Source organism: Tachyglossus aculeatus, chromosome 24 (assembly GCF_015852505.1).
Source record: "Tachyglossus aculeatus isolate mTacAcu1 chromosome 24, mTacAcu1.pri, whole genome shotgun sequence".
Classification (NCBI taxonomy): Eukaryota; Metazoa; Chordata; class Mammalia; order Monotremata; family Tachyglossidae; genus Tachyglossus; species Tachyglossus aculeatus.
In genome coordinates this window covers 12,587,905-12,610,408 of record NC_052089.1, presented here as the reverse complement: position 1 = coordinate 12,610,408, position 22,504 = coordinate 12,587,905, and the positions used below count along the sequence as shown (strand labels likewise).

Below are 22,504 nucleotides of genomic sequence, written 5' to 3'. Positions count from 1 at the left end.
ATCATAAGATATATCTACATTAGCAATTTTCTAAATAATTCAGACTCCCAAGACATGCTAGACTCAAATCACCCAGATAGTTCAAGCAAATTTGGCATATCTATGTGCATGTATGTATTTAAATCTAAATGTTCAAGGTTATTTTCCTCCTAAAAACACATCTGCCATTACAAGTGCCAGATTAGGTTTGTTAATCTTGTTTAAACCCTGTCCACACAGGAAAAATGAAGCATGTATTTTGGTAACATTCACTGAAGATCTGCTTTCATCTCAGCACACAAGAAAAAGAACCAATGGGCAAATGGATGTATTCATTAGGAATGACTGTTGCTCAGCTGAATCACAGATCATAGATGAGATCACAAACAAAACTGAAGCTTGCCACGATAAGGGTGGAAAGGGTTTACAGGCCCCACATATTCTATTTTTCCTTGAGAACATCAATCAATCCATCCCTTCTCAGGGGTGAGTCCCAGTGTTTCCTGAAAACAGTTTTTTCCAGATCCAGTGAAACAAGTGTCTTACAGCACTCTATTTCTATGAAGGGCAGGGAGTCTGAGGTGAGGGGAGGGAAGGGGTTGGGAGGAACAAGGGGCTTTACCCTTCCTTGCAAAGTTAAGGTGATTTCTTGGGGATTTTCCTATAGAAATACATCCCTGAGAAAAACTTAACATCTCAAGAGTTATGGAAATAAATTAGGTATTTTTTGAAACAAGTTGATTTTGCTGTTCGGGTACACAGAATCCTTCCTGTTTCACAAGCCCGTAATTTTACTGTTATTCTTGACTCTCTTTCAACCCACAAATTCAATCTATCACTACATCCTGTTGGTTCAACCTTCACAACACTGTTAAAATGCACTCTTTCCTCTCCATCCAAACTGAAACCACGTTAATTCACGTATTTATCTTAACCAATCTGGATTATTGTATCAGCCTCCTTGCTGACCTCCCTGCCTCCTGCCTCCTGTCTCTAATTTTTTTTAAAAAATTCAGTCTACGTCTCTCCTCCTCTCAAGAACCTCCAGTGGTTGCCCAGCCACCTCCATATCAAACAGAAACTCCTTACCGTTGGCTTTAAAGCTCTCACTCACCTTGCCCCCTCCTACCTCACCTCGCTAGTCTCCTACTCTAACCCAGCTCACACATTTTGCTTCCCTAATGCCAACGTACCCACTGTACCTAGATTTGGTCTATTCATTCAATCAAACCTATTGAGCACTTACAGTGTCATCACACCACAAACCTCTCACTCATGCCCTGTAGCTGGCCTGGAATGCCCTCCCTCCTCATATTTGACACTCAATTACTCTCCCCTCAACTCAGTGTCTTATTGAAGGCAAGTCTCCTCCAAGAGGCTTTCGCTACTAAGCCCTCTTTTCCTTTTCTTCCACTCCTTTCTGCGTCGCTCTGACTTGCTTACTTATTCATCCTTCCTCTCAGCTCCAGGACAATTAGGAACATATTCATAATTTACTTATTTATACTGATGTGTGTCTTCCCCTCTAGACTTTAAGATCGCTGTGGGCAGGGAATGTGTTGGTTATATTGTACTCTTCCAAGCACTTAACTTAGTGCACTGCTCTGCACTCAGTAAGTGCTCAACAAATACGATTAATATAAATGTAAAATCAATGTACTCACCTGAACTTACGGTGGGAAGAAAAACACGGTTCATTTCCTGAAGTGTAATGGAACCCGGATACCTAGGAGGCAAAAATTGAAGTTTTATTTTGAGCAGGTGGTTGGTTGCCAATGACATATAAGGTTGCCAGCAATTTACCAGTATATCTTTACCAACCCACCACAGCATCAATTCACACTGTTCTTCTGCCAAATCCATACTGCTTGTGTCGTTTCTCCAACTCCAAAATCCACACAACATGGAAGGGATAGTGGTAGAGTTGGAAAAGTGTCCTAGAGATAGGTGTTTATGACAAACCACTTGTTACTAGTTCTTCATAATGTCTAGTCCTGGGTCAGAAGAATGATCCATCCTGCCCAGTATTCTCTCTTAGATGGCAATCCCTTTGAAGGAACAGTGTGATGTCTATCCTTAACGTCTATGATGTACCTCCTTACATCACTAATTTTTCTCCTCCACATGAATCTCTCACTAGAGGATTTATCCTCACCTTTGTTAAATCTATTGGTATTTTCTCCCATAAACTGTCCACGAAAATAAGTATCGTATGCTTATCACCTATTTCATTTTATTTAGCACCAGATTTAGCAATTACCAAAGTTCTCCTGTAGTGTGAAGGTTATTTTTGTTTAGTTTTGTGAGCTGGCATGGCTTAAAATCATCTCTATATTCTAATTTATGATACCATTCCCCCCCACCCCACCAAAGTTGAAACCTTTCACACTTTCAGAATGATGGGAGAAGGTATTTTCTTTGCCATAATGTAAAACAAAAACTAAAATTATTCTGTCAGGAAATCTAACTGTTCCAAATAGTAGACTCTCTAGCATGAGGAGGTAATCTTTACATTCACTGATCATTAGGGATCTTTTCCTAGGAAAACCAAAGTTGAGTTCTTTTTTCATTTTATTTCTCAAGAGATACGAGATTCCCAACTATTCAAACTTCCCTGGAAAGTTTGGAAAAAGAAGATACAACCACCAAGAAATACTCAAGTTTGGGCATTCTCACTTTCATCATCAGTCAACTTAAATAACCCATATGTAATTAATAACAACCAATAAAAACTTTTTATTGGTGATTGTGAAACTTCTAGTGACTTTTTTGAAAGTTTGGTTCTTTAGACACTAGCAATTGAGTACTCTCTGTAATGGTAAATAAGTTCCTGTGACTTGAAAATAATTCACAAAGGAAATCATTAGGGAACCTAGAGGGAGTTGTTAAGAATGAAAACATCCCCTATATGAAATGAGAATGGTCAAATGGTTGTATAATATTGAAAAGGGCATTATCAAGATAAAACCTGGCAAAATTATTTCCAGGAAAGAAATGGTAACACGTTGCTGAGCCTTTCAACTTGATGCAGTAACTTCAAAGTTCACCAGTGAGATACAGCAGTAACAAAACACTTCCAGCTTCCTTCCTGTTGTTTTCATGTTAGCAAATATGCTACTGCCATCATTGCCAAGATTACTGTTTCTGTTGAGCAGTTATAATGTGGAAGGGGCAGAAACACAATATAGGCCCCTCCCTAAAGAAGGCTGTATACTTAGCCTGTCATCAGAATGGCTCTCCGGTCACCCAGACACATGCGATGTCACAAACATTATGCCAGACACACACAGTGTAGTATGTTATAGGCCACATTATGAAGCCTCCCAATCAATCAATTAATGGTATTTACTGAGTGCTTTTTGAATGCAAAGACTTGTACTAAGCACTTTGGTAGGCATGATCCCTATCCTCAAGGATCTTACAATCTAGTGGGAAAAACAGATTAAAAAAAATTACATGTAGGTTAAAATTATTTAAATTAAAATAAATTACAGGTAGGGGAAGAACAGAGAATAAGGATCTGTATGCAAGTGATTTAGAAGTAGGGGGTGAGTGTTCTGCAGCAGGACCCCGACCACAAAACTTGCTCAGGGCCTTTGCATTCCTTTCACAGGTCCATATGAACACAGATCATAGTTCCATGCTGCAAAACTCAGCACAAAGACCTGAGGTTGAAGAACACTGAGTGCTTAAAGTAAAAAGACTAAACCTAAAGGCAACTGATACTGTAGGAACTGATACTTTTATAGATAGGGTTCTAACCCTCTGAAAACAGGATTATTTTCTCAAAAATTAGGGAGATGTTCTCCTTAAATGTCACATAAATCACACAAACAGTTTACACAATGTCCAAAGACTATATCTGCACACATATAATTCTATTTGTTCTGACAACTTTGACACCTGTCTACATGTTCTGTTTTGTTGTCTGTCTCCCCCTTCGAGACTTTGAGCCCATTGTTGGGTAGGGACCGTCTCCATATGCTGCCAACTTGTACTTCCCAAGTTCTTAGTACAGTGCTCTGCACACAGTAAGCACTCAATAAATACAATTGAATGAATGAATGAATATATTGTTTCCATTTATGGCTAATTTTATGGGGATGTGGGACCCTGAATTCTGTTTTGAATTAGACTTGAGGAAGTTGCATTTGGGATGCCCAATTCCCAGAGAGGCTTGAAGAAAGGCCAAATTTTCAACCACCCGAACGGCCTAGAAAACGTCCACCAGGAAGTGGGATTTTGAAAAGTGTTGGAGAAGCAAAGGGGAGGAACAACCACACCGGGTGACAAGCGCATTCAGAAAAAATCAAGGGATGTCATTCCCACCCTCTGCACACCAAACTCCCTCAATCCCTTTATTAAGGAACACATGTAAGGCTTAGTGCATCTGAGGGGACTAGTAGCCCCAGAAGACTGCAGGGAAATCTGTGCATGCAGGCACATATACATGGGCAGTGTATAACACACATGGGACTCCGCAAAAGACAATAAAGTGGGGTTGGAATCCCTTCCTTGGTCTACAAACAACTTTTAGTAGTGAGATTTACCTTGGGCCCAGGATCTCAAAGGGCACATTTAATTATTCCATTTTACCATTTCTATGAAGTCTTGGGGGTCAAGTCCCCATATCTCTAACACTCTAGAGAAACAAAATGATGTTACCTCAAAGAAATCCCTTTGGAGGACCTGAGGAAATTACAACTTAGTTCCACTAATAAGATGATCATTTTCATTGATCTGGTTTCTATGTCTTCATGCTTGAATCCCAAAGTGCTTTACAGGGAACAAAAGGAGGAGGAGATTCACGCTCTATGGTTCAAAACCATCAGCATTTCAGAAGGATCAACAGCAGGGCAGAATCTGACCTCCAGAGAACCTTTTCCCTCCAAGATCTGGGTGAGAATATATATTTTTTCTTATTTTGTGAAGAGATATTAATCTTCCATCAGAAATACTTCCTTGCTAGTTTTTTTACATGAAAACTAAGACAGCTGATGAATTAGACAAGGATTAAGAGGGTAATATGAATTAAAAATAACTGTGGGAGTCAACTAAAATGTATTTCCTCAATCTGATGAAATTTTCTTTGTATATAAAAGGCAGGGTAACCACTTCCCTTCCAAATATCCTCAAAATGGGTTTGAAACCTTATTCAGGGCATATGCTGTGGTGAAAAATGCTATCTCTATATTTTAATAGACATCTTCTTTCAAATAGTTTTCAAGCACTTAGAACAGTGCTTGGCACAGAGTAAACACTTAACAAATTCCAAAAATTATTATTATTATTAAATATTCAAGATAAGGTCAAAAGGGAGAGAGAGGTTTTCCTTTAATCAGATGAGGAATGTGTTTTTTTCTCTGAGGTGAAATAATCATACTCATAATAATTATTAATCAATATATACACAGCACTGTGCTAAGCCCTGGTTAAATACAATCACATAGACATGGTCGCACTCTCACAAGAGGTCACAGTCGAAGAGGGAGGGAGAGCAGGTAGTTCATCCCCATTTTACAGAGGAAAAAACTGAGGCACAAAGAAGTTAAGTGACTTGTCCAAGGTCACACAAAAAAAATAGCGGAGCCAAAATTAGAACCCAGGTTTCCTACCTCCAAATCCCGTGCTCTTTCTACTCAGCCATGCTGCTTCTCAATTAAAATTAAGATTTCTGATTAGTGACCTGCTACTTCCTCTTTATCAAAACCAATAAATAGAATGGTAAGTAATCAGGGATCACTTATAGAGCACGGGCTTGGAAGTCAGAAGGACCTGTAATCTCACATTTTCTCTTTTCTGTAAGAACATGTCCACACGGCTGTCCAAATGATACCTTTAATCTGTCTTAAACAGAACTCATCTTTCCTCCCAATTCCTCTTCTCCCCGTGATTTTTCCTCATAATTGACAAGACAGCGATTCTCCTGTCTCCAATGCCTGAAATCTTAGAATGATCCTCGACTCTTTGCTCTTTTTCAATTCTAACATTCCGACTTTTGCTAAATCCTGTCTAATTTTTCTCCACAATATTTCCTGGATCTGCTCCTTTCCCTCATCCAAGCAGCCACCACTCTGATCTAGGCACATGGTTAGATCAGTTACAACCGCTGTATTATCCTTCTCCCTGGCCTTTTCTCTATCCCATTCATACTTTTCTCTGAAGTCATCATTCTGCCCACAATGCTACACACTTCAAAAACCTTCAATGATTAGCACGTAGAACAGTGCTTGGTACATAGTAAGCGCTTAACAAATATGATTATTATTATTATTATTATCCATTCTGTTTTGCATCACAGTTCTGACTCTGGGCTTTAGGGCAGCTGAAGTGGGGGTTTATAATGGTGTGTGTAATTATGACTGGGAAAACCAATTCATGAGTGACAGAATCTTCTTCATTATGTGAACAAAAAGACTGCATTTTGCCAGACTGTTACATTGGCAATTCTAAATTCTATCGCCTCTAAACCAACACTCATAAATTACAATCTCTCCTGCTTTTAAAGGACATCAGAGAAGAAGTTTGTCAACTCCTTAAAAAGCGTATTCCAATGTCCAGGGAAGTCCATCTTTATGTCTTGCTCAACCTCTTAAACTGTAGCTTAAATACAACTTTACTTATCTTGCTTTCTTTTCAGATAGATAACCTACAAACACACTTGGACTATGCTAATTAAATCAACCCTCAGCCTTTGTTTCTCCTGACTAAGGAATTTCAGTTCTTCTTGCTTTTTCTCATGGCTCTTTTCCAACTGTTTAATTGTCTTTGTTGCTCTCCTCCCACCCCTCTCCAAATGACTATTTTGGAATTCTGGTATGGATAAAATACTTTAATGAAGATGAGAACATGGATAAGTATAATGGGAATGAGGTTATTGGGGAAAATATTGATATTAACAATAAGTATGATATTTGTTAAGCACTTACTATGTGCAGGCACTGTACTAAGCGCTGGGGTGGATACAAGCAAATTGGGTTGGACACAATCCCTGTCCCAAGTGGGACTCAAAAATCTCAATACCCATGTTCCAGGTGAGGTAACTGAGGCACAGAGAAGTTAAATGACTTGTCCAAGGTCACACAGCTGACAAGTGGCAGGGCCAGACTTAGAACCTGTGACCTTCTTACTCCCAGGCCTGTGTTCTATCCATGAGGCTTATTCTGAAGTGACGTGTTGCAATTCCTGAATTTTCTAACACATCTAAGAATGTCTGGTTTTACTCTGCATTCTACCAGCAAAACATCTTACCAAATAGGATTTCAGAGTAAAAAAGCTAGCACATGAAAACTTACATTTAAAGAATATCTTTTACAGAGAGACCCTCTACCTGACCTTTGAGGTTTTTAGTTGCTTAGGAACATTTCATGTTATGTAGACTCCATGTTTACCTGCAACCTCTGCTTCAACAGAAGGTCAGAAGTCAGATATGGCTGAGGGGAATCACACACTGAAGATGGACTTTGTTCTGTCCGGATTTACTGATAAGCCAGGACTGCAGCTCTTCCTGTTTGTGGTGTTGTTGGTAATCTATATGATAACCATTATGGGGAACCTTGGACTGGTGATACTAATTTGGCTGGAACCTCGGCTTCACACTCCTATGTACTTTTTCCTTGGCAATCTGGGCCTTATGGATGCTTGCTGCTCCTGCTCCATTATCCCCAAAGTGCTGATGAACATTGCCTCTGGAAACAAAGCCATTTCCTTCTCTGAATGCAAGGTACAGTTTTATTTTTTTTTGTTTGGCTGCAACTGCAGATTGCTTTCTCCTGGGAGCAATGTCGTATGACCGTTACGTAGCGATATTTAACCCCTTGCTCTATCCTGTCATGATGCCCAAGAAACTCTGCATTCAGATGATAACAGGGGCATTCATAGCCGGTAACTTTCATTCCATCATTCACGTGGGTTTCCTCTTTAGATTAACTTTCTGTAGGTCTAAAATGATCAATCACTTCTTCTGTGATATCCTTCCACTGTACAGAATTTCCTGTACTGATCCCTACGTTAATATTTTGATGCTTTTTATCCTCTCGGGTTCAATTCAAGTCTTTACAATAACCACAGTCTTGGTCTCTTACATTCGCATTCTCTTCACAATTCTGACCATTAAATCAAAAGAAGGCAGAGGAAGAGCCTTCTCCACTTGTGCCTCCCACTTTCTATCTGTCTCCTTGTTCTATGGTTCCCTTCTATTTACATATGTTTGGCCTGGCTCAATGAAAGAAGAGAATAAGGATATACTGGTTGCTGCTTTTTACACAATAGTAATTCCCTTGTTGAACCCTTTTATTTATAGCATAAGAAACAAGGAGGTAATAAGTGTCCTGAGGAAAATTATGAAGAGGAAAATATTTTTTCAAGAAAATTCTTGATTAAACTCTTGCAAAGAAGAGCCTAGGGAAAGTGACCTGTAGAGATAGAAAATATGCAGTTTCTATGTTCAGACATAATTCAGCCTAGAGTGGTGCTCAAGGCTATCTCCTTTGCAACCAAACAGGATGCATATTAAACCACTTCAGAAAGGGAGTCATCTTCTTTTTGTCTTAAAAATATGACAGTACATCCTCCAGTATTCAAAATGGTCCACTTTTTCAGATAACCAAACATAATCTGTTCTTGAAATCTTTAACACTGAATTAAAACTGTAGTCACATTGTAATAACACGTTAAAAGCTCAAAAATTGTATTCTCAGTTGTTTTACCATCTTCAAAGTTTCAAAATCCTCAATAAATCTCTTTAAAGAATGTTCTGCTAGGTACTTATTTTGATAAAAATAGACTTCTTTTCCCTCGTCTTTACAAAAGCTGGAACCCCAGGACCCCCATTGGTTCCTTTCAGCTACTTTACACTGGCCGAAAGGAGAGAATGAGGCTCCTGCCAAAGATGCTGACAAAGAGGTTTCTTTTTTGGGCAACAACAATCAGGCTCAGTCTGGGAACAGAACAGGACCTTTGGAAAGGAAAGAGAATTACCTCATTACACATTCAAGCCAGACCCCCAGCAGATTCCAGCAAGAAAGCGTTAACATCAAATCAATTGTTTCTGAGCACTTACTATGTGCAAAACACCATACTAAGTGTTTGGGAAAGTACCGTAGAGTTGATCGACATGATACCTGCCTATAAGAGCTTACAAATCAGAGAGGGAGAACATGCAAACACTTGGGAGATCTTTTTTTTTATCCTCTCATCCTCAAAGGATCCTGCTGCTCAAATTTTCTAATTGCAACTTGGTAAAGTTATTTACATTTTGTCCTGAATGCTGTATGTCATAAGCAAGGGTCATAAACATGCACTGCCTTCATCTGAGTAGCTGTGACTCCTACATGACAAATCTAAATCTGGATGTGCTTCAGCCTTCGTTTCAGGTAGGTAAATCTGGGTGTGCTCTGTCCAGATTTAATTGTCAAGTATTAGACTGAGGATAAAAGAAATCAGGTTGAGACAAATGGGGATTTTAATTAGGATTTTGATCAGAACTTCCAGCCTGGCATTTAAAACTGTGCATACTACCTGACATCAGAGACAACATGAAATATAGACAATATGAAAAGGGCTGAGGAAAATTTGCTGTGCTACTTAAAAGGCTGCTGTTTGTGTTTTCTAATTTGAATTTTAAGCCTTTTGCAATCAGAGAAGATTAAATTTATTCATTCAATTGTATTTATTGAGTGCTCACCATGTGCAACTGTACTAAGTGCTTGGGAAAGTTCAATACAGCTATAAAGAGAGACAATCCCTGCCTACAGTGAGCTCAAAGTCTAGAGAGGGAGAGACAAACATCAACAAAAATGAATTAAATTACAAATATAAACATAAAGTGCTGTGGGGCAGGGAGGGAGGGGGAAGAGCAAAGGGAACCATTCAGGGTGACACAGAAGGGATTGGGAGATGAAGGAAAGTGGGACTTCATCTGGGAAGGCCTCTTGGAGGAGATGTGCCTTCAATAAGGCTTTGAAGGGTTGCAATGGAAGAGTAATTGTGTGGCACATTTGAGGAGGAAGAGCATTCCAGGCCAGAGAAGATTTATGCTCAAATTGGTTTACACCCACTAACCTTTTAGCCACTTGTGCTGAGGGTTCTAATCATTCTTGCTACACAGGTGCTAATAGAAGGGTTATATTGGCAGGCTAATCAGGCAATTCCATAACTATGGACATTAAATACCAACTACAGCTGGCGATGTTATAAAATAGGAGACTGATAACTGATAGACTGTAAACTCATTGTGGGCAGGAAATGTGACTACCAACTCTTTTGTACTATACTCTTCCAAGTACTGCACACAGTAAGCACTCAAATAGCATTGACTGATCTGTGAAAATGCATTTATGTTGCAGGAAGATCAAAAATTATCTCTGATCACATCAGCTCTTCCAATCTTATTCCAGTTTCTTACAGCTCACTTTCTCCTCATCCATTTGTGACCTGCTCTAGTGTTCAGGAGAAGAAATAATTAAGATAGGAAGCTTCCAATATTAAGTCACCTTACCTACATGAAAATTAAATTGGAGATCTGAAAGGACTGGAAAATCTTCCTGGACTAAATTAATGTTTTTTCTTAATGTAAATTATATATAATGTGTGGAATTTGGCAGAATATTCACCATGATTTGAATTACACATGGAACTTTAATAAGCTTTCATTTCACTTGTACAAAAAGTGCATTTTTAAAACAGGAAATAAATTTCCAAGTGTCACAAGTGACAATACCAGTGGAAGATTAAGAATACAATTTGTGAACTTTTTCTCCTTTGTAGATAAAAAGGCACATATAAAATTGTGCCAGTTCAAATTACCCTTTAGCCTAAGAGGCAAAGTGTAATTTGAATTGTTCTTTGTGGGGAATTAGAGGAGATATGAAAGGTCCCAGCGTTAGAGATACAGCAGAGATAAAGCTGCCCAGGCATATCCCACAGCTGAACCCTGAAGAAGTATGTGGGAATCAGTGAAGACTTATTGTCCTTGACAGAATTCAATTATGGACCTTTTCTCACTCTACACACATTAGGCCTAGCAGAAAAATCTCAGGCCTGGGAGTCAGGGGGCCTGGGTTTCAATCCCAGCTCCGCCACCTGCTAGCTGTGTGACTTCGGGCAAGTCACTTAAACTATCTGTGCCTCAGTTCCCTTACATGCAAAAAAATGAGGCTTCAATACCTGTTCTCCCTCCTAATTAGACTGTGAGCCCCACGTACGACAGGGGCAGTGTCCGACCTGATTAACTTGTATCCATCTCAGCATTTATAACAGTGCTTGACACATCTTCTTCTACATATGTCGTCGAGTCGTTTCCAATTCATAGTGACTCCATGGGCATACCCTCTTCAGAACGCCCCATCTTCTGTCATAAAGTCCTTCTGGTAAGTGGATCCACAGAGTTCTCTTGGTAAAGATACGGAAGTGGTTTACCATTGCCTTCTTCCGTGCAGTAAAAACTTGAGTCTCTGCCATTGTCTTTGACCATCTGCCTTTGACTCTTTCCCATGCTGCTGCTGCCCAGCACAATCGACTTTGTAAGCGCTTAATAAAAATACCATTATTATTATCTATGCAAGCTCCTCAAGGCCCTGCCTTCTTCTGGGATGCCCCACAATCATTAATACAGTGCCCAGCCCAGGGATTGATTGATTTTATTTTTGCTGTTTATGGTGCTTTATCACATCACTGTGGAGGGGAATCTTGTGCTGATTCCCAGTCCTTAGTTCTAGGCATTTTAGCTTTTGTCTATGCTTGCTCTTCATCTATTGTTACTCTCAATAAATTGTACTAATTGATTCACTGAAGATACTATGGAGTCTTCATTTCAGACTATTACAATCCCCATATAAAACCCCTTCATCCCCAGTCTGAGAAATAAAGACTTTATAGAAAATTGATTATATTTTTTGAAACATTACAAAATTATTATTATTATCATACTAATAACAGTGCATTTATTAAGTGTGTACCATGTGCCAACACTGTGGGGGACTGGTACAAGATACGAGATAATCAGACTGAATACATTCCTTGTCCTGTAGAGGGCTCAGAGTCTCAGGGTTACAGGTATTTTACCAATCAATTATTCAATCATATTTTTTGAGCATTTATTCTTTGCAAAGCATTGTACTAAGCACTTTAGGGAGTAAAAAAGAGAAGGCAGACATTATCCCCAACCTGAAGGAGTTTACAATCTACCAGGAAGTACTTGATCTTCATTTGATACGTAATCCCTTTTCCCTTTTTGATTACCACACTTTCCCAAATAAAAATCACTTTAAATCAGAATGTTATTCAAAGTAGTTTGTCAGAATCCAAGACACACCAGTTGTGGTGATCAACACGTACATGTTATATAAGCTACATATAACAGTGGCATGTAGAGTATTTTAAAGTCATGCAGTGAGAGTGTCACGTAGTGTGTCAGTGCCTTAGACCTCAAAAAAACCCCCGCTAATCCACCCTACATTAGGTGTTTCCCTGCTTCCCTGAAGCATCCATCAGAAGAGGATGTCCTGGTTATTCCACCACAATGAAATGATGGAGAATAGGAGGGCAGTTGTATTTTGAATGGTAATGTGCTGATATAACAGTTGTCACAAAAATACAAATTGTCAATTCTATGGTGTTCCATTGACAATGTATGGATCTGAAAGCTGGACAGTGGAAAAAAAATGATAGAAAGAGCATCAATTCTTTTGAAATGTGGTGTTGGAGAAGGCTTTTGCCAATACCATGGACTGCCTGAAAAACAAACAAATGGATTTGGGAGCAAATTAAGCCAAAGTGGTCTTTGGAAGGCCAAATGACTTGACTTAGATTAGCATATTTTGGACACATATTCAGGAGGACTAAGTCTTTGGAGAAGACACTAATGCCAAGAAAAGTCCAGGGAAAACTTGGAAGGGGCAGATCAGGAGCTAGCTGGATAAAGACCATAACAACAATAACATAAGAAACATCAGAAAGAATATGGATTATGGCAGAAGACAGGACCATCTGGAGAAAATCTATCCATAGAGTCTCTATGAATCGGAAAGGACTCAATGGCACCTAATAATAATAATAATAATTACGGCATTTATTAAGCGATTACTATGTGCAGAGCACTGTTCTAAGCGCTGGGGGGATACAAGGTGATCAAGTTGTCCCACGTGGGGCTCACAGTCTATCCCCATTTTACAGATGAGGTAACTGAGGCTCAGAGAAGTTAAGTGACTTGTCCAAGGTCACACAGGAGACATGTGGTGGAGTCGGGATACGAACCCATGACCTCTGACTCCAAAGCCCGGGCTCTTATAACATTATAACATTGTCAATATGGGTGTTATTTGTGGGTTTGAAGATTTGAGTAGATCATTTTCCTAATTAAATCATTACACCAGAAGGGGTGGGGAAGGAGTTGCCAGGATTTGATATCTTACCCAGTCCCTTTCAAGCTGTATTTGGAAAAAACTAGGCTTTTTGCTGCTACAGTTCTCCAGTAATCAAAATGCTATTGCCAAAATGAGTCAGATTAACCTAACCGGGCAGAGCTGGATAGACATAGGATAGGATAGCATTGATTAAGGGCAGATTTGCATGCTATACTTTGAAAATTTAGAAAATAAACTGATTTTTAAACTTTACACATTTCCTGATCTTTACCAGCTATTCCTGAGGAGCAGTTAAACCAACGCAAACTTCTTGTCTTGCTCCAGACATCAGGAAACAAGGGATTTTCTAGATCAAGGGATTACACGGAGGATCTTTCTGAAATAAAGATTAGAATCCATTTCTTTGGATTCTAATTACAGCTTCAGTGATGATTATTCATAAATCTGCATCTCCAGTGACCCCCTGATGACAAATTGCAGTTTTTTAAATTGCTATATCTGTAGTAATCTGAGAAACCTTAGCAATCAAGTCTCCATTCCCACATAGGTGAACCACTATTTAATAAAAAAGGAAAGCTTAGTAGGTAGAGGAATTCTGTTTCTTTTCCACTTATGGAAAGGTCTTTCTTTTTTGGAAATAAATGTTTTTTCTTTGATATTTATATCCACAGTCAACAAAGAGAAGGCAAGATAAGAAGTTAATCCAATGGAAAAGAAACTTCTCTATTAGAATGGATGGCAAAGAAGGCAATCATTACCATGTTCCTCCATACATCATTTGCTGCCACACCCCAATGTGACTTTATGTTCTTTTAATCCTGAACTCAATCATAAGATATATCTACATTAGCAATTTTCTAAATAATTCAGACTCCCAAGACATGCTAGACTCAAATCACCCAGATAGTTCAAGCAAATTTGGCATATCTATGTGCATGTATGTGTTTAAATCTAAATGTTCAAGGTTATTTTCCTCCTAAAAACACATCTGCCATGACAAGTGCCAGATTAGGTTTGTTAATCTTGTTTAAACCCTGTCCACACAGGAAAAATGAAGCATGTATTTTGGTAACATTCACTGAAGATCTGCTTTCATCTCAGCACACAAGAAAAAGAACCAATGGGCAAATGGATGTATTCATTAGGAATGACTGTTGCTCAGCTGAATCACAGATCATAGATGAAATCACAAACAAAACTTAAGCTTGCCACGATAAGGGTGGAAAGGGTTTACAGGCCCCACATATTCTATTTTTCCTTGAGAACATCAATCAATCCATCCCTTCTCAGGGGTGAGTCCTAGTGTTTCCTGAAAACAGTTTTTTCCAGATACAGTGAAACAAGTCTCTTACAGTACTCTGTTTCTATGAAGGGCAGGGAGTCTGAGGTGAGGGGAGGGAAGGGGTTGGGAGGAACAAGGGGCTTTACCCTTCCTTGCAAAGTTAAGGTGATTTCTTGGGGATTTTCCTATAGGAATACATCCCTGAGAAAAACTTAACATCTCAAGAGTTATGGAAATAAATTAGGTATTTTTTGAAATAAGTTGATTTTGCTATTCTGGTACACTGAATCCTTCCTGTTTCACAAGCCCGTAATTTTACTGTTATTCTTGACTCTCTTTCAACCCACAAATTCAATCTATCACTACATCCTGTTGGTTCAACCTTCACAACATTGTTAAAATGCACTTTTCCTCTCCATCCAAACTGAAACCACGTTAATTCAAGTATTTATCTTAACCAACCTTGATTATTGTATCAGCCTCCTTAATGACGTCCCTGCCTCCTGCCTCCTGTCTCTAATTTTTTAAAAAAAATTCAGTCTACGTCTCTCCTCCTCTCAAGAACCTCCAGTGGTTGCCCAGCCAACTCCATATCAAACAGAAACTCCTTACCATTGGCTTTAAAGCTCTCACTCACCTTGCCCCCTCCTACCTCACCTCGCTAGTCTCCTACTCTAACCCAGCTCACACATTTTGCTTCCCTAATGCCAACCTACCCACTGTACCTAGATTTGGTCTATTCATTAAATCAAACCTATTGAGCACTTACAGTGTCATCACACCACGAGCCTCTCACTCATGTCCTGTAGCTGGCCTGGAATGCCCTCCCTCCTCATATTTGACACTCAACTCAACTCAGTGTCTTATTGAAGGCAAGTCTCCTCCAAGAGGCTTTCGCTACTAAGCCCTCTTTTCCTTTTCTTCCACTCCTTTCTGTGTCACTCTGACTTGCTTACTTATTCATCCTTCCTCTCAGCCCCAGGAAAATTAGGAACATATTCATAATTTACTTATACTGATGTGTGTCTTCCCCTCTAGACTGTAAGATCGCTGTGGGCAGGGAATGTGTTGGTTATATTGTACTCTCCCAAGCACTTTGTGCACTGCTCTGCACTCAGTAAGTGCTCAACAAATACGATTAACATAAATGTAAAATCAATGTACTCACCCGAACTGATGGTGGGAAGAAAAACATGGTTCATTTCCTGAATTGTCAGTGGATCCCGGATACCTAGGAGGCAAAAATTGAAGTTTTATTTTGAGCAGGTGGTTGGTTGCCAATGACATACGAGGTTGCCAGCAATTTACCAGTATATCTTTACCAACCCAGCACAGCATCAATTCACACTGTTCTTCTGCCAAGTCCATACTGCTTGTGTTGCTTCCCTAACTCCAAAATCCACACAACATGGAAGGGATAGTGGTAGAGTTGGAAGAGTGTCCTAGAGATAGGTGTTTATGACAAACCACTTGTTATTAGTTCATGGAAATGAGTATCATATGCTTATAACCTGCTGTTTCATTTTATTTAGCACCAGATTTAGCAGTGACCTCAGTTCTCCTGTAGTGTGAAGGAGATTTTAGTTAAGTTCTGTGAGTTGGCATGGCTTAAAATCATCTCTGTATTCTAATTTGTGATACCATTGCCCCCCACCCCCAACACCCACAGTTGAAACTTTTCACCCTCTCAGAATGACGGGAGAATGTATTTTCTTTGTTATAATGTAAAACAAAAGCTAAAATTATTCTGACAGGAGATCAATGTGTTCCAAATAGTAGACTCTAGCATGAGGGGGTAATCATGACATTCACTGATCATTAGTGATCTTTTCCTATGAAAATTCAAGGTGAGCTTTTTTTTCATTTTATTTCTCAGAGATACAAGATTCTCAACTATTCAAACTTCCCTGGGATATCTACCTTGGAAAAAGAAGATACAACCACCAAGAAATACTCAAGTTTGGACATTCTCACTTTCATCATCAGTCAAACTGAATAACCCATATGTAATTAATAACAACCAACAAGAACTTATTATTGGTGATTGTGAAACCTCTAGTGACTTTTTTGAAAGTTTGGTGCCTAGAGACTATCAATTGAGTACTCTCTGTAATGGTAAATAAGTTCCTGTAACTTGCAAATAATTCACAAAGGACGTCATTAGGGAACCTAGAGGGAGTTGTTAAGAATGAAAACATCACCTATATTCATTCATTCAATCGTATTTATTGAGCACTTACTGTGTGCTGAGCACTGTACTAAGCGCTTGGGAAGTACAAGTTTGCAACATATAGAGACGGCCCCTACCCAACAGCGGGCTCACAGTTTAGAAGGGGGAGACAGAAAACAAAACAAAACATATACACCAAATAAAATAAATAGAATAAATATGTGCAAGTAAAATAGAGTAATAAATATGCACAAACATATATACATATATACAGGTGCTGTGGGGAGGGGAAGGAGGTAAGGAAGGGGAAATGGGGAGGGGGAGTAGGGGAAGAGGCAGGAGGGGGTTCAGTCTGGGAAGGCCTCCTGGAGGAGGTGAGTTCTCATTAGGGCTTTGAAGGGAGGAAGAGAGCTAGCTTGGTGGATGTGTGGATGGTGGAGAGCCTTGAAGCCAAGGGTGAGGAGTTTTTGCCTGATGCATAGGTTGATTGGCAGCCACTGGAGATTTTTGAGGAGGGGAGTAACATGCCCAGAGTTTTTCTGCACAAAGATAATTAGAGTGGCTCTCTGGTCACCCAGATACAGGCAATGGCACATGCATTATGCCAGATACACAGTGTAGTACGTCATACCCCACATTATTAAGTGTCTCAATCAATTAATGGTTTTTACTGAGTGCTTTTTCACTGCAAAGCCTTGTGCTAAGCACTTTGGTAGGCATGATCCCTATCCTCAAGGATCTTACAATCTAGTGGGAAAAACAGATTTTAAAAAAATTACACGTAAGTTAAAATTATTTAAATTAAAATAAATTACAGGTAGGGGAGGAACAGAGCATAAGGATCCATATGCAAGTGATTTAGAAGTACGGGGTGAGTGTTCTGCAGAAGGCCCCCTGACCATAAAACTTGCTCAGGGCCTTTGAATTCCTTTCACAGGTCCTTATGAGCACAGATCATAGTTCCATGCTGCAAAACTCAGCATCAAAAGCTGAGGGTGAATAACACTGAGTGCTTAAAGTAAAAATACTAAACCTAAAGGCAACTGATGCTGTAGCTATTACAGACAGGGTTCTAATCATCTGAAAACAAGACTTTTTGTCAAAAATTAGGGAGATGTTCTCCCTAAATGTCACATAAATCACACAAACAGTTCACACAATGTCCAAATACTATCTTTACATACATATATTGGTTCTATTTATGGCAAATTTTATGGGGATGTGGGACCCTGAATTCAGCTTTTAATTAGGCTTGAGGAGGATGCATTTGGGATGGCCAACTCCCAGAGAGGCTTGAAGAAAAGCCAAATTTTCAACCACCTTGATTTAACTCGAGCCCAGGATCTCATTTTTCCATTTATGTGAAGTCTAGGGGGTCAAGTCCCCATATCTCTAGCACACTGGAGAAATAAAGTGATGTTACCTCAAAGAAATCCCATTCAAGAACCTGAGGAAATTTCAACTTAGTTCCACTAGTAAGATTATCATTTTCATTGATCTGGTTTCTATGTCTTCATGCTTTAATCCCAAAGAGCTTTAGAGGGAACAAAGGGAGGAGGAGATTCACACTCTATGGGGAGAATGGTTCAAAGCAATCAGCATTTAAGAAGGGTCAACAGCAGGGCAGAATCAGACCTCCAGAGAACATTTTCCCTACAAGGTCTGGGTGAGAATATACATTTTTTTCTAATTTTTGTGAAGAGATATTAATCTTCCATCAGAAATTCTTCTTTGCTAGTTTTTTAACATAAAAGCTAATATAAGTGATGAATTAGACAAGGATTAAGAGGGTAATATGAATGAGAAAATAGCTGTGGGAGTCAACTAAAATGCATTTCCTCAATCTGATGAAATTCTCCTTGTAAATAAAAGGTAGGGTAACCACCTCACTTCCAAATATCTTCAATATTTGTTTGAATCCTTATTCTGAGCATATGCTGTGGTGAAAAATGGTATCTCTCTATTTTAATAGACATCTTTCAAATAGATTTCAAGAGCTTAGAAGAGTGCTTGGAACATAGTAAGTGTTTAACAAATACCAAAATTATTATTATTATTATTATTATTATTATTATTATTATTAAATGTTCTAGACTGTGAACCCGTTGTTGGATAGGGACCATCTCTATATGTTGCCCACTTGTACTTCCCAAGTGCTTAGTACAGTGCTCTGCACACAGTAAATGCTCAATAAATACGATTGAATGAATGAATGAAGATAAGGTCAAAAGAGATAGAGGTGTTTTCATTTTATCAGATGAGGAATGTGCTTTCTTCTCTGATGAGGTTAATCATAATCATAATAATTGTTAATCACTATGTACACAGCACTGTGCTAAGCCTGGCTAAATACAATCATGTTAGATATGGTTCCACTCCCACAAGAGGTGCACAGTCTAAGGGGGAGGGGAAGCAGGTAGTTTATCCCCATTTTACAGGGGAAAAAACTGAGGTGCAAAGAAGTTAAGTGACTTGTCCAAGGTCACACACAAAAAAATAGCGGAGCCAGAATCAGAATCCAGGTTTCCTACCTCCAAATCCTGTGTTCTTTCTACTCAGCCATGCTGCTTCTCAATTAAAATTAAGGTTTCTGATTAGTGACCAGCTACTACCTGGTCACTAATATTACAGAAACAGCGTGGCTCAGTGGAGAGAGCACGGGCTTTGGAGTCATAGGTCATGGGTTCAAATTCTGACTCCGCCAATTTTAGCTGTGTGACTTTGGGCAAGTCACTTAACTTCTCTGTTACCTCGTCTGTAAAAACAAAACAAATAGCAGAGCCAGAATCAGAACCCAGGTTTCCTACCTCCATATCCTGTGCTCTTTCTGTTCAGCCACGCTGCTCCTCAATTAAAATTTAGATTTCTGATTAGTGTCCAGCTACTACTTCCTCTTTATCAAAACAAATATATAGAATGGTAAGTAATCAGGGATCACTTATAGAGGATGGGCCCGGAAGGCAGAAGGACCTGCAATCTCACATTTTCTCCTATCTGAAGAACATGTCCACGCAGCTGTCCAACTGACACCTTTAATTTAATATGTCTTAAACAGAACTCATCTTTCCTCCAAATTCCTCTTCTCCCTGTGATTTCTACTCATAATTGACAAGACAGATATTCTCCTGTCTCCAATGCCTGAAACTTAGAATTATCCTCGACTCCTTGCTCTTTTTCAATTCTAACATTCCGCCTTTTGCTAAATCCTGTCTATTATTTCTCCGCAGTATTTCCTGGATCTGCTCCTTTCCCCCATCCAAGCAGCCACCCCTCTGATCTAGGCACATGGTTAGATCAGTTACAACTGCTGTATTAGCCGTCTCCCTGGCCTGCACTCTCTCCCATTCATACTTTCCTCTTAAATCATCATTCCGCCTACAATGCTACATACTTCAAAAACCTTCAATGATTAGCACTTAGAACCATGTTTGGCACATAGTAGGCACTTAAATACCATTATTATCATTATTATTGTTAATATTATCCATTCTGTTTTGAATCACAGCTCTGATGCTGGGCTTTTGGGCTGCTGAAGCAGGGGTTTATAATGGTGTGTGTAATTATTACTGGGAAAACCAATTCACTAGTGACTGAATCTTCTTCATTATTTTCGCATAAAGATTGCTTTGTGCCATACTGTTACATTGGTAGTTCTAAATTCTATCTCCTCAAAACTAACCCTCACAGATTACAATCTCTCCTGCTTTTAAAGGACATGAAAGAAGAAGTTTGACAACTCCTTAGAAAGCATATTCCAATGTCCATGGAAGTCCATCTTTATGTCTTGCTCAACCTCTTAAATTGTAGCTTAAATACAACTTTTCTGTCCTGTCTTCTTTTGAGATGAATAACCTACCACATACTTGAACTATGCTATTAAATCAACCCTCAGCCTTTGCTTCTCCAAAGGAATTTCAGTTCTTCTTGCTTTTTCTCATGGCTTTTTCCAACTCTTTAATTGTCTTTGTTGCTCTCCTCCCACCCCTCTCCAAATGACTCTATTTTGGAATTCTGGTATGGATAAAATACTTTAATGAAGATGAGAACATGGATAAGTATAATGGGAATGTGGATATTAGGAAAAATATCGATAATAATAATTATCATGGTATATTGTTAAGCACTTACTATGAGCAAGCACTTTACTAAACGCTGCGGTGGACACAAGCATATGGGTTGGATACAATCCCTGCCCCAGGTGAGTCTCACAATCTCAATCCCCATTTTCCAGATGAGGTAACTGAGGCACAGAGAAGTTAAGTGACTTGCCCAAGGTCATACAGCTGACAAGTGGCAGGGCCAGACCTAGAACCTGTGACCTTCTGATTCCCAGGCCTTTGTTCTAACCACTAGGCCATGCTTATTCTGAAGTAAAGTGTTGCAATTTCTGAATTTTCTATCACATCGAAGAATTTCTGGTTTTACTCTGCACTCCACCAGCAAAACATCTTACCAAATAGGATCTCACAGTCAAAAAGTTACCACATGAAAACTTGCTTTTAACAGAGAGACCCACTCTCTGCCCTTTGAGATGTTTAGATGTTGAGGAAAATTTCATGTTATGTAGATTCCATGTTTACCTGCAACTTCTGCTTCAACAGAAAGTCAGAAGTCAGATATGGCTGAGAGGAATCACACACTGAAGATGGAGTTTGTTTTGTCCGGATTTACTGATAAGCCAGGACTGCAGCTCTTCCTGTTTGTGGTGTTGTTGGTAACCTATACGATAACCATTGTAGGGAACCTTGGGCTAGTGATGCTAATTTGGCTGGAACCTCAGCTTCACACCCCTATGTACTTTTTCCTTGGCAATCTGGGCCTTATGGATGCTTGCTGTTCCTGCTCCATTATCCCCAAAGTGCTGATGAACATTGCCTCTGGAAACAAAGCCATTTCCTTTTCTGAATGCATGGTACAGTTTTATTTCCTTTGTTTTGCTGAAACTGCAGATTGCTTTCTCTTGGCAGCAATGGCGTATGACCGTTACGTAGCGATATTTAACCCCTTGCTCTATCCTGTCATGATGCCCAAGAAACTCTGCATTCAGATGATAACAGGAGCATTGATAGCTGGTAGCGTGCATTCCATTATTCACGTGGGTCTCCTCTTTAGATTAACTTTCTGTAGTTCTAAAATGATCAATCACTTCTTCTGTGATATCCTTCCACTATACAGAATTTCCTGTACTGATCCCTACGTTAATATTTTGATGATTTTTATCCTCTCGGGTTCAATTCAAGTCTTTACGATAACCACAGTCTTGGTCTCTTACCTTCGCATTCTCTTCACAATTTTGACCATTAAATCGAAAGAAGGCAGAGGAAGAGCCTTCTCCACTTGTGCCTCCCACTTTCTTTCTGTCTCCTTGTTCTACGGTTCCATTCTATTCATGTATGTTTGGCCTGGCTCGATTAAAGAAGAGAATAAAGATATACTGATTGCTGTTCTTTATACAATAGTAATTCCCTTGTTGAACCCTTTTATTTACAGCATAAGAAACAAGGAGGTAATAAGTGTCCTGAGGAAAATTATGAAGAGGAAAATATTTTTTCAAGACATTTCTTGATTTAACTCTTGCAAAGAAGAGCCTAGAGAAAGTGACCTGTAGAGATAGAAAATATGCAGTTTCTATGTTCACACAGAATTCAGCTTAGAGTGGTGCTCCAGTCTATCTCCTTTGCCACCAAACAGGATGCATATTAAACTACT

At 39.2% G+C, this 22,504-nt stretch overlaps 1 protein-coding gene and 1 pseudogene across 1 annotated transcript; both read left to right on the top strand.

The window, feature by feature from the left end:
- The first annotated feature begins 7,408 nt into the window (after window positions 1–7,408).
- Window positions 7,409–8,357, top strand: LOC119945202 (annotated as a pseudogene).
- A 13,056-nt stretch (window positions 8,358–21,413) lies between these two features.
- On the top strand, window positions 21,414–22,361 carry LOC119945133 (olfactory receptor 5K1-like). Its single transcript, XM_038766159.1, has one exon. The coding sequence runs from the start codon at window positions 21,414–21,416 to the stop codon at window positions 22,359–22,361; it is 948 nt and encodes a 315-aa protein (XP_038622087.1).
- Window positions 22,362–22,504: the final 143 nt, after the last annotated feature.

What these genes read in the sequence shown, in the direction of transcription:
- LOC119945133 (XM_038766159.1), top strand. Translation starts at nt 21,414, where the DNA reads ATGGCTGAGAGGAATCACACACTGAAGATGGAGTTTGTTTTGTCCGGA.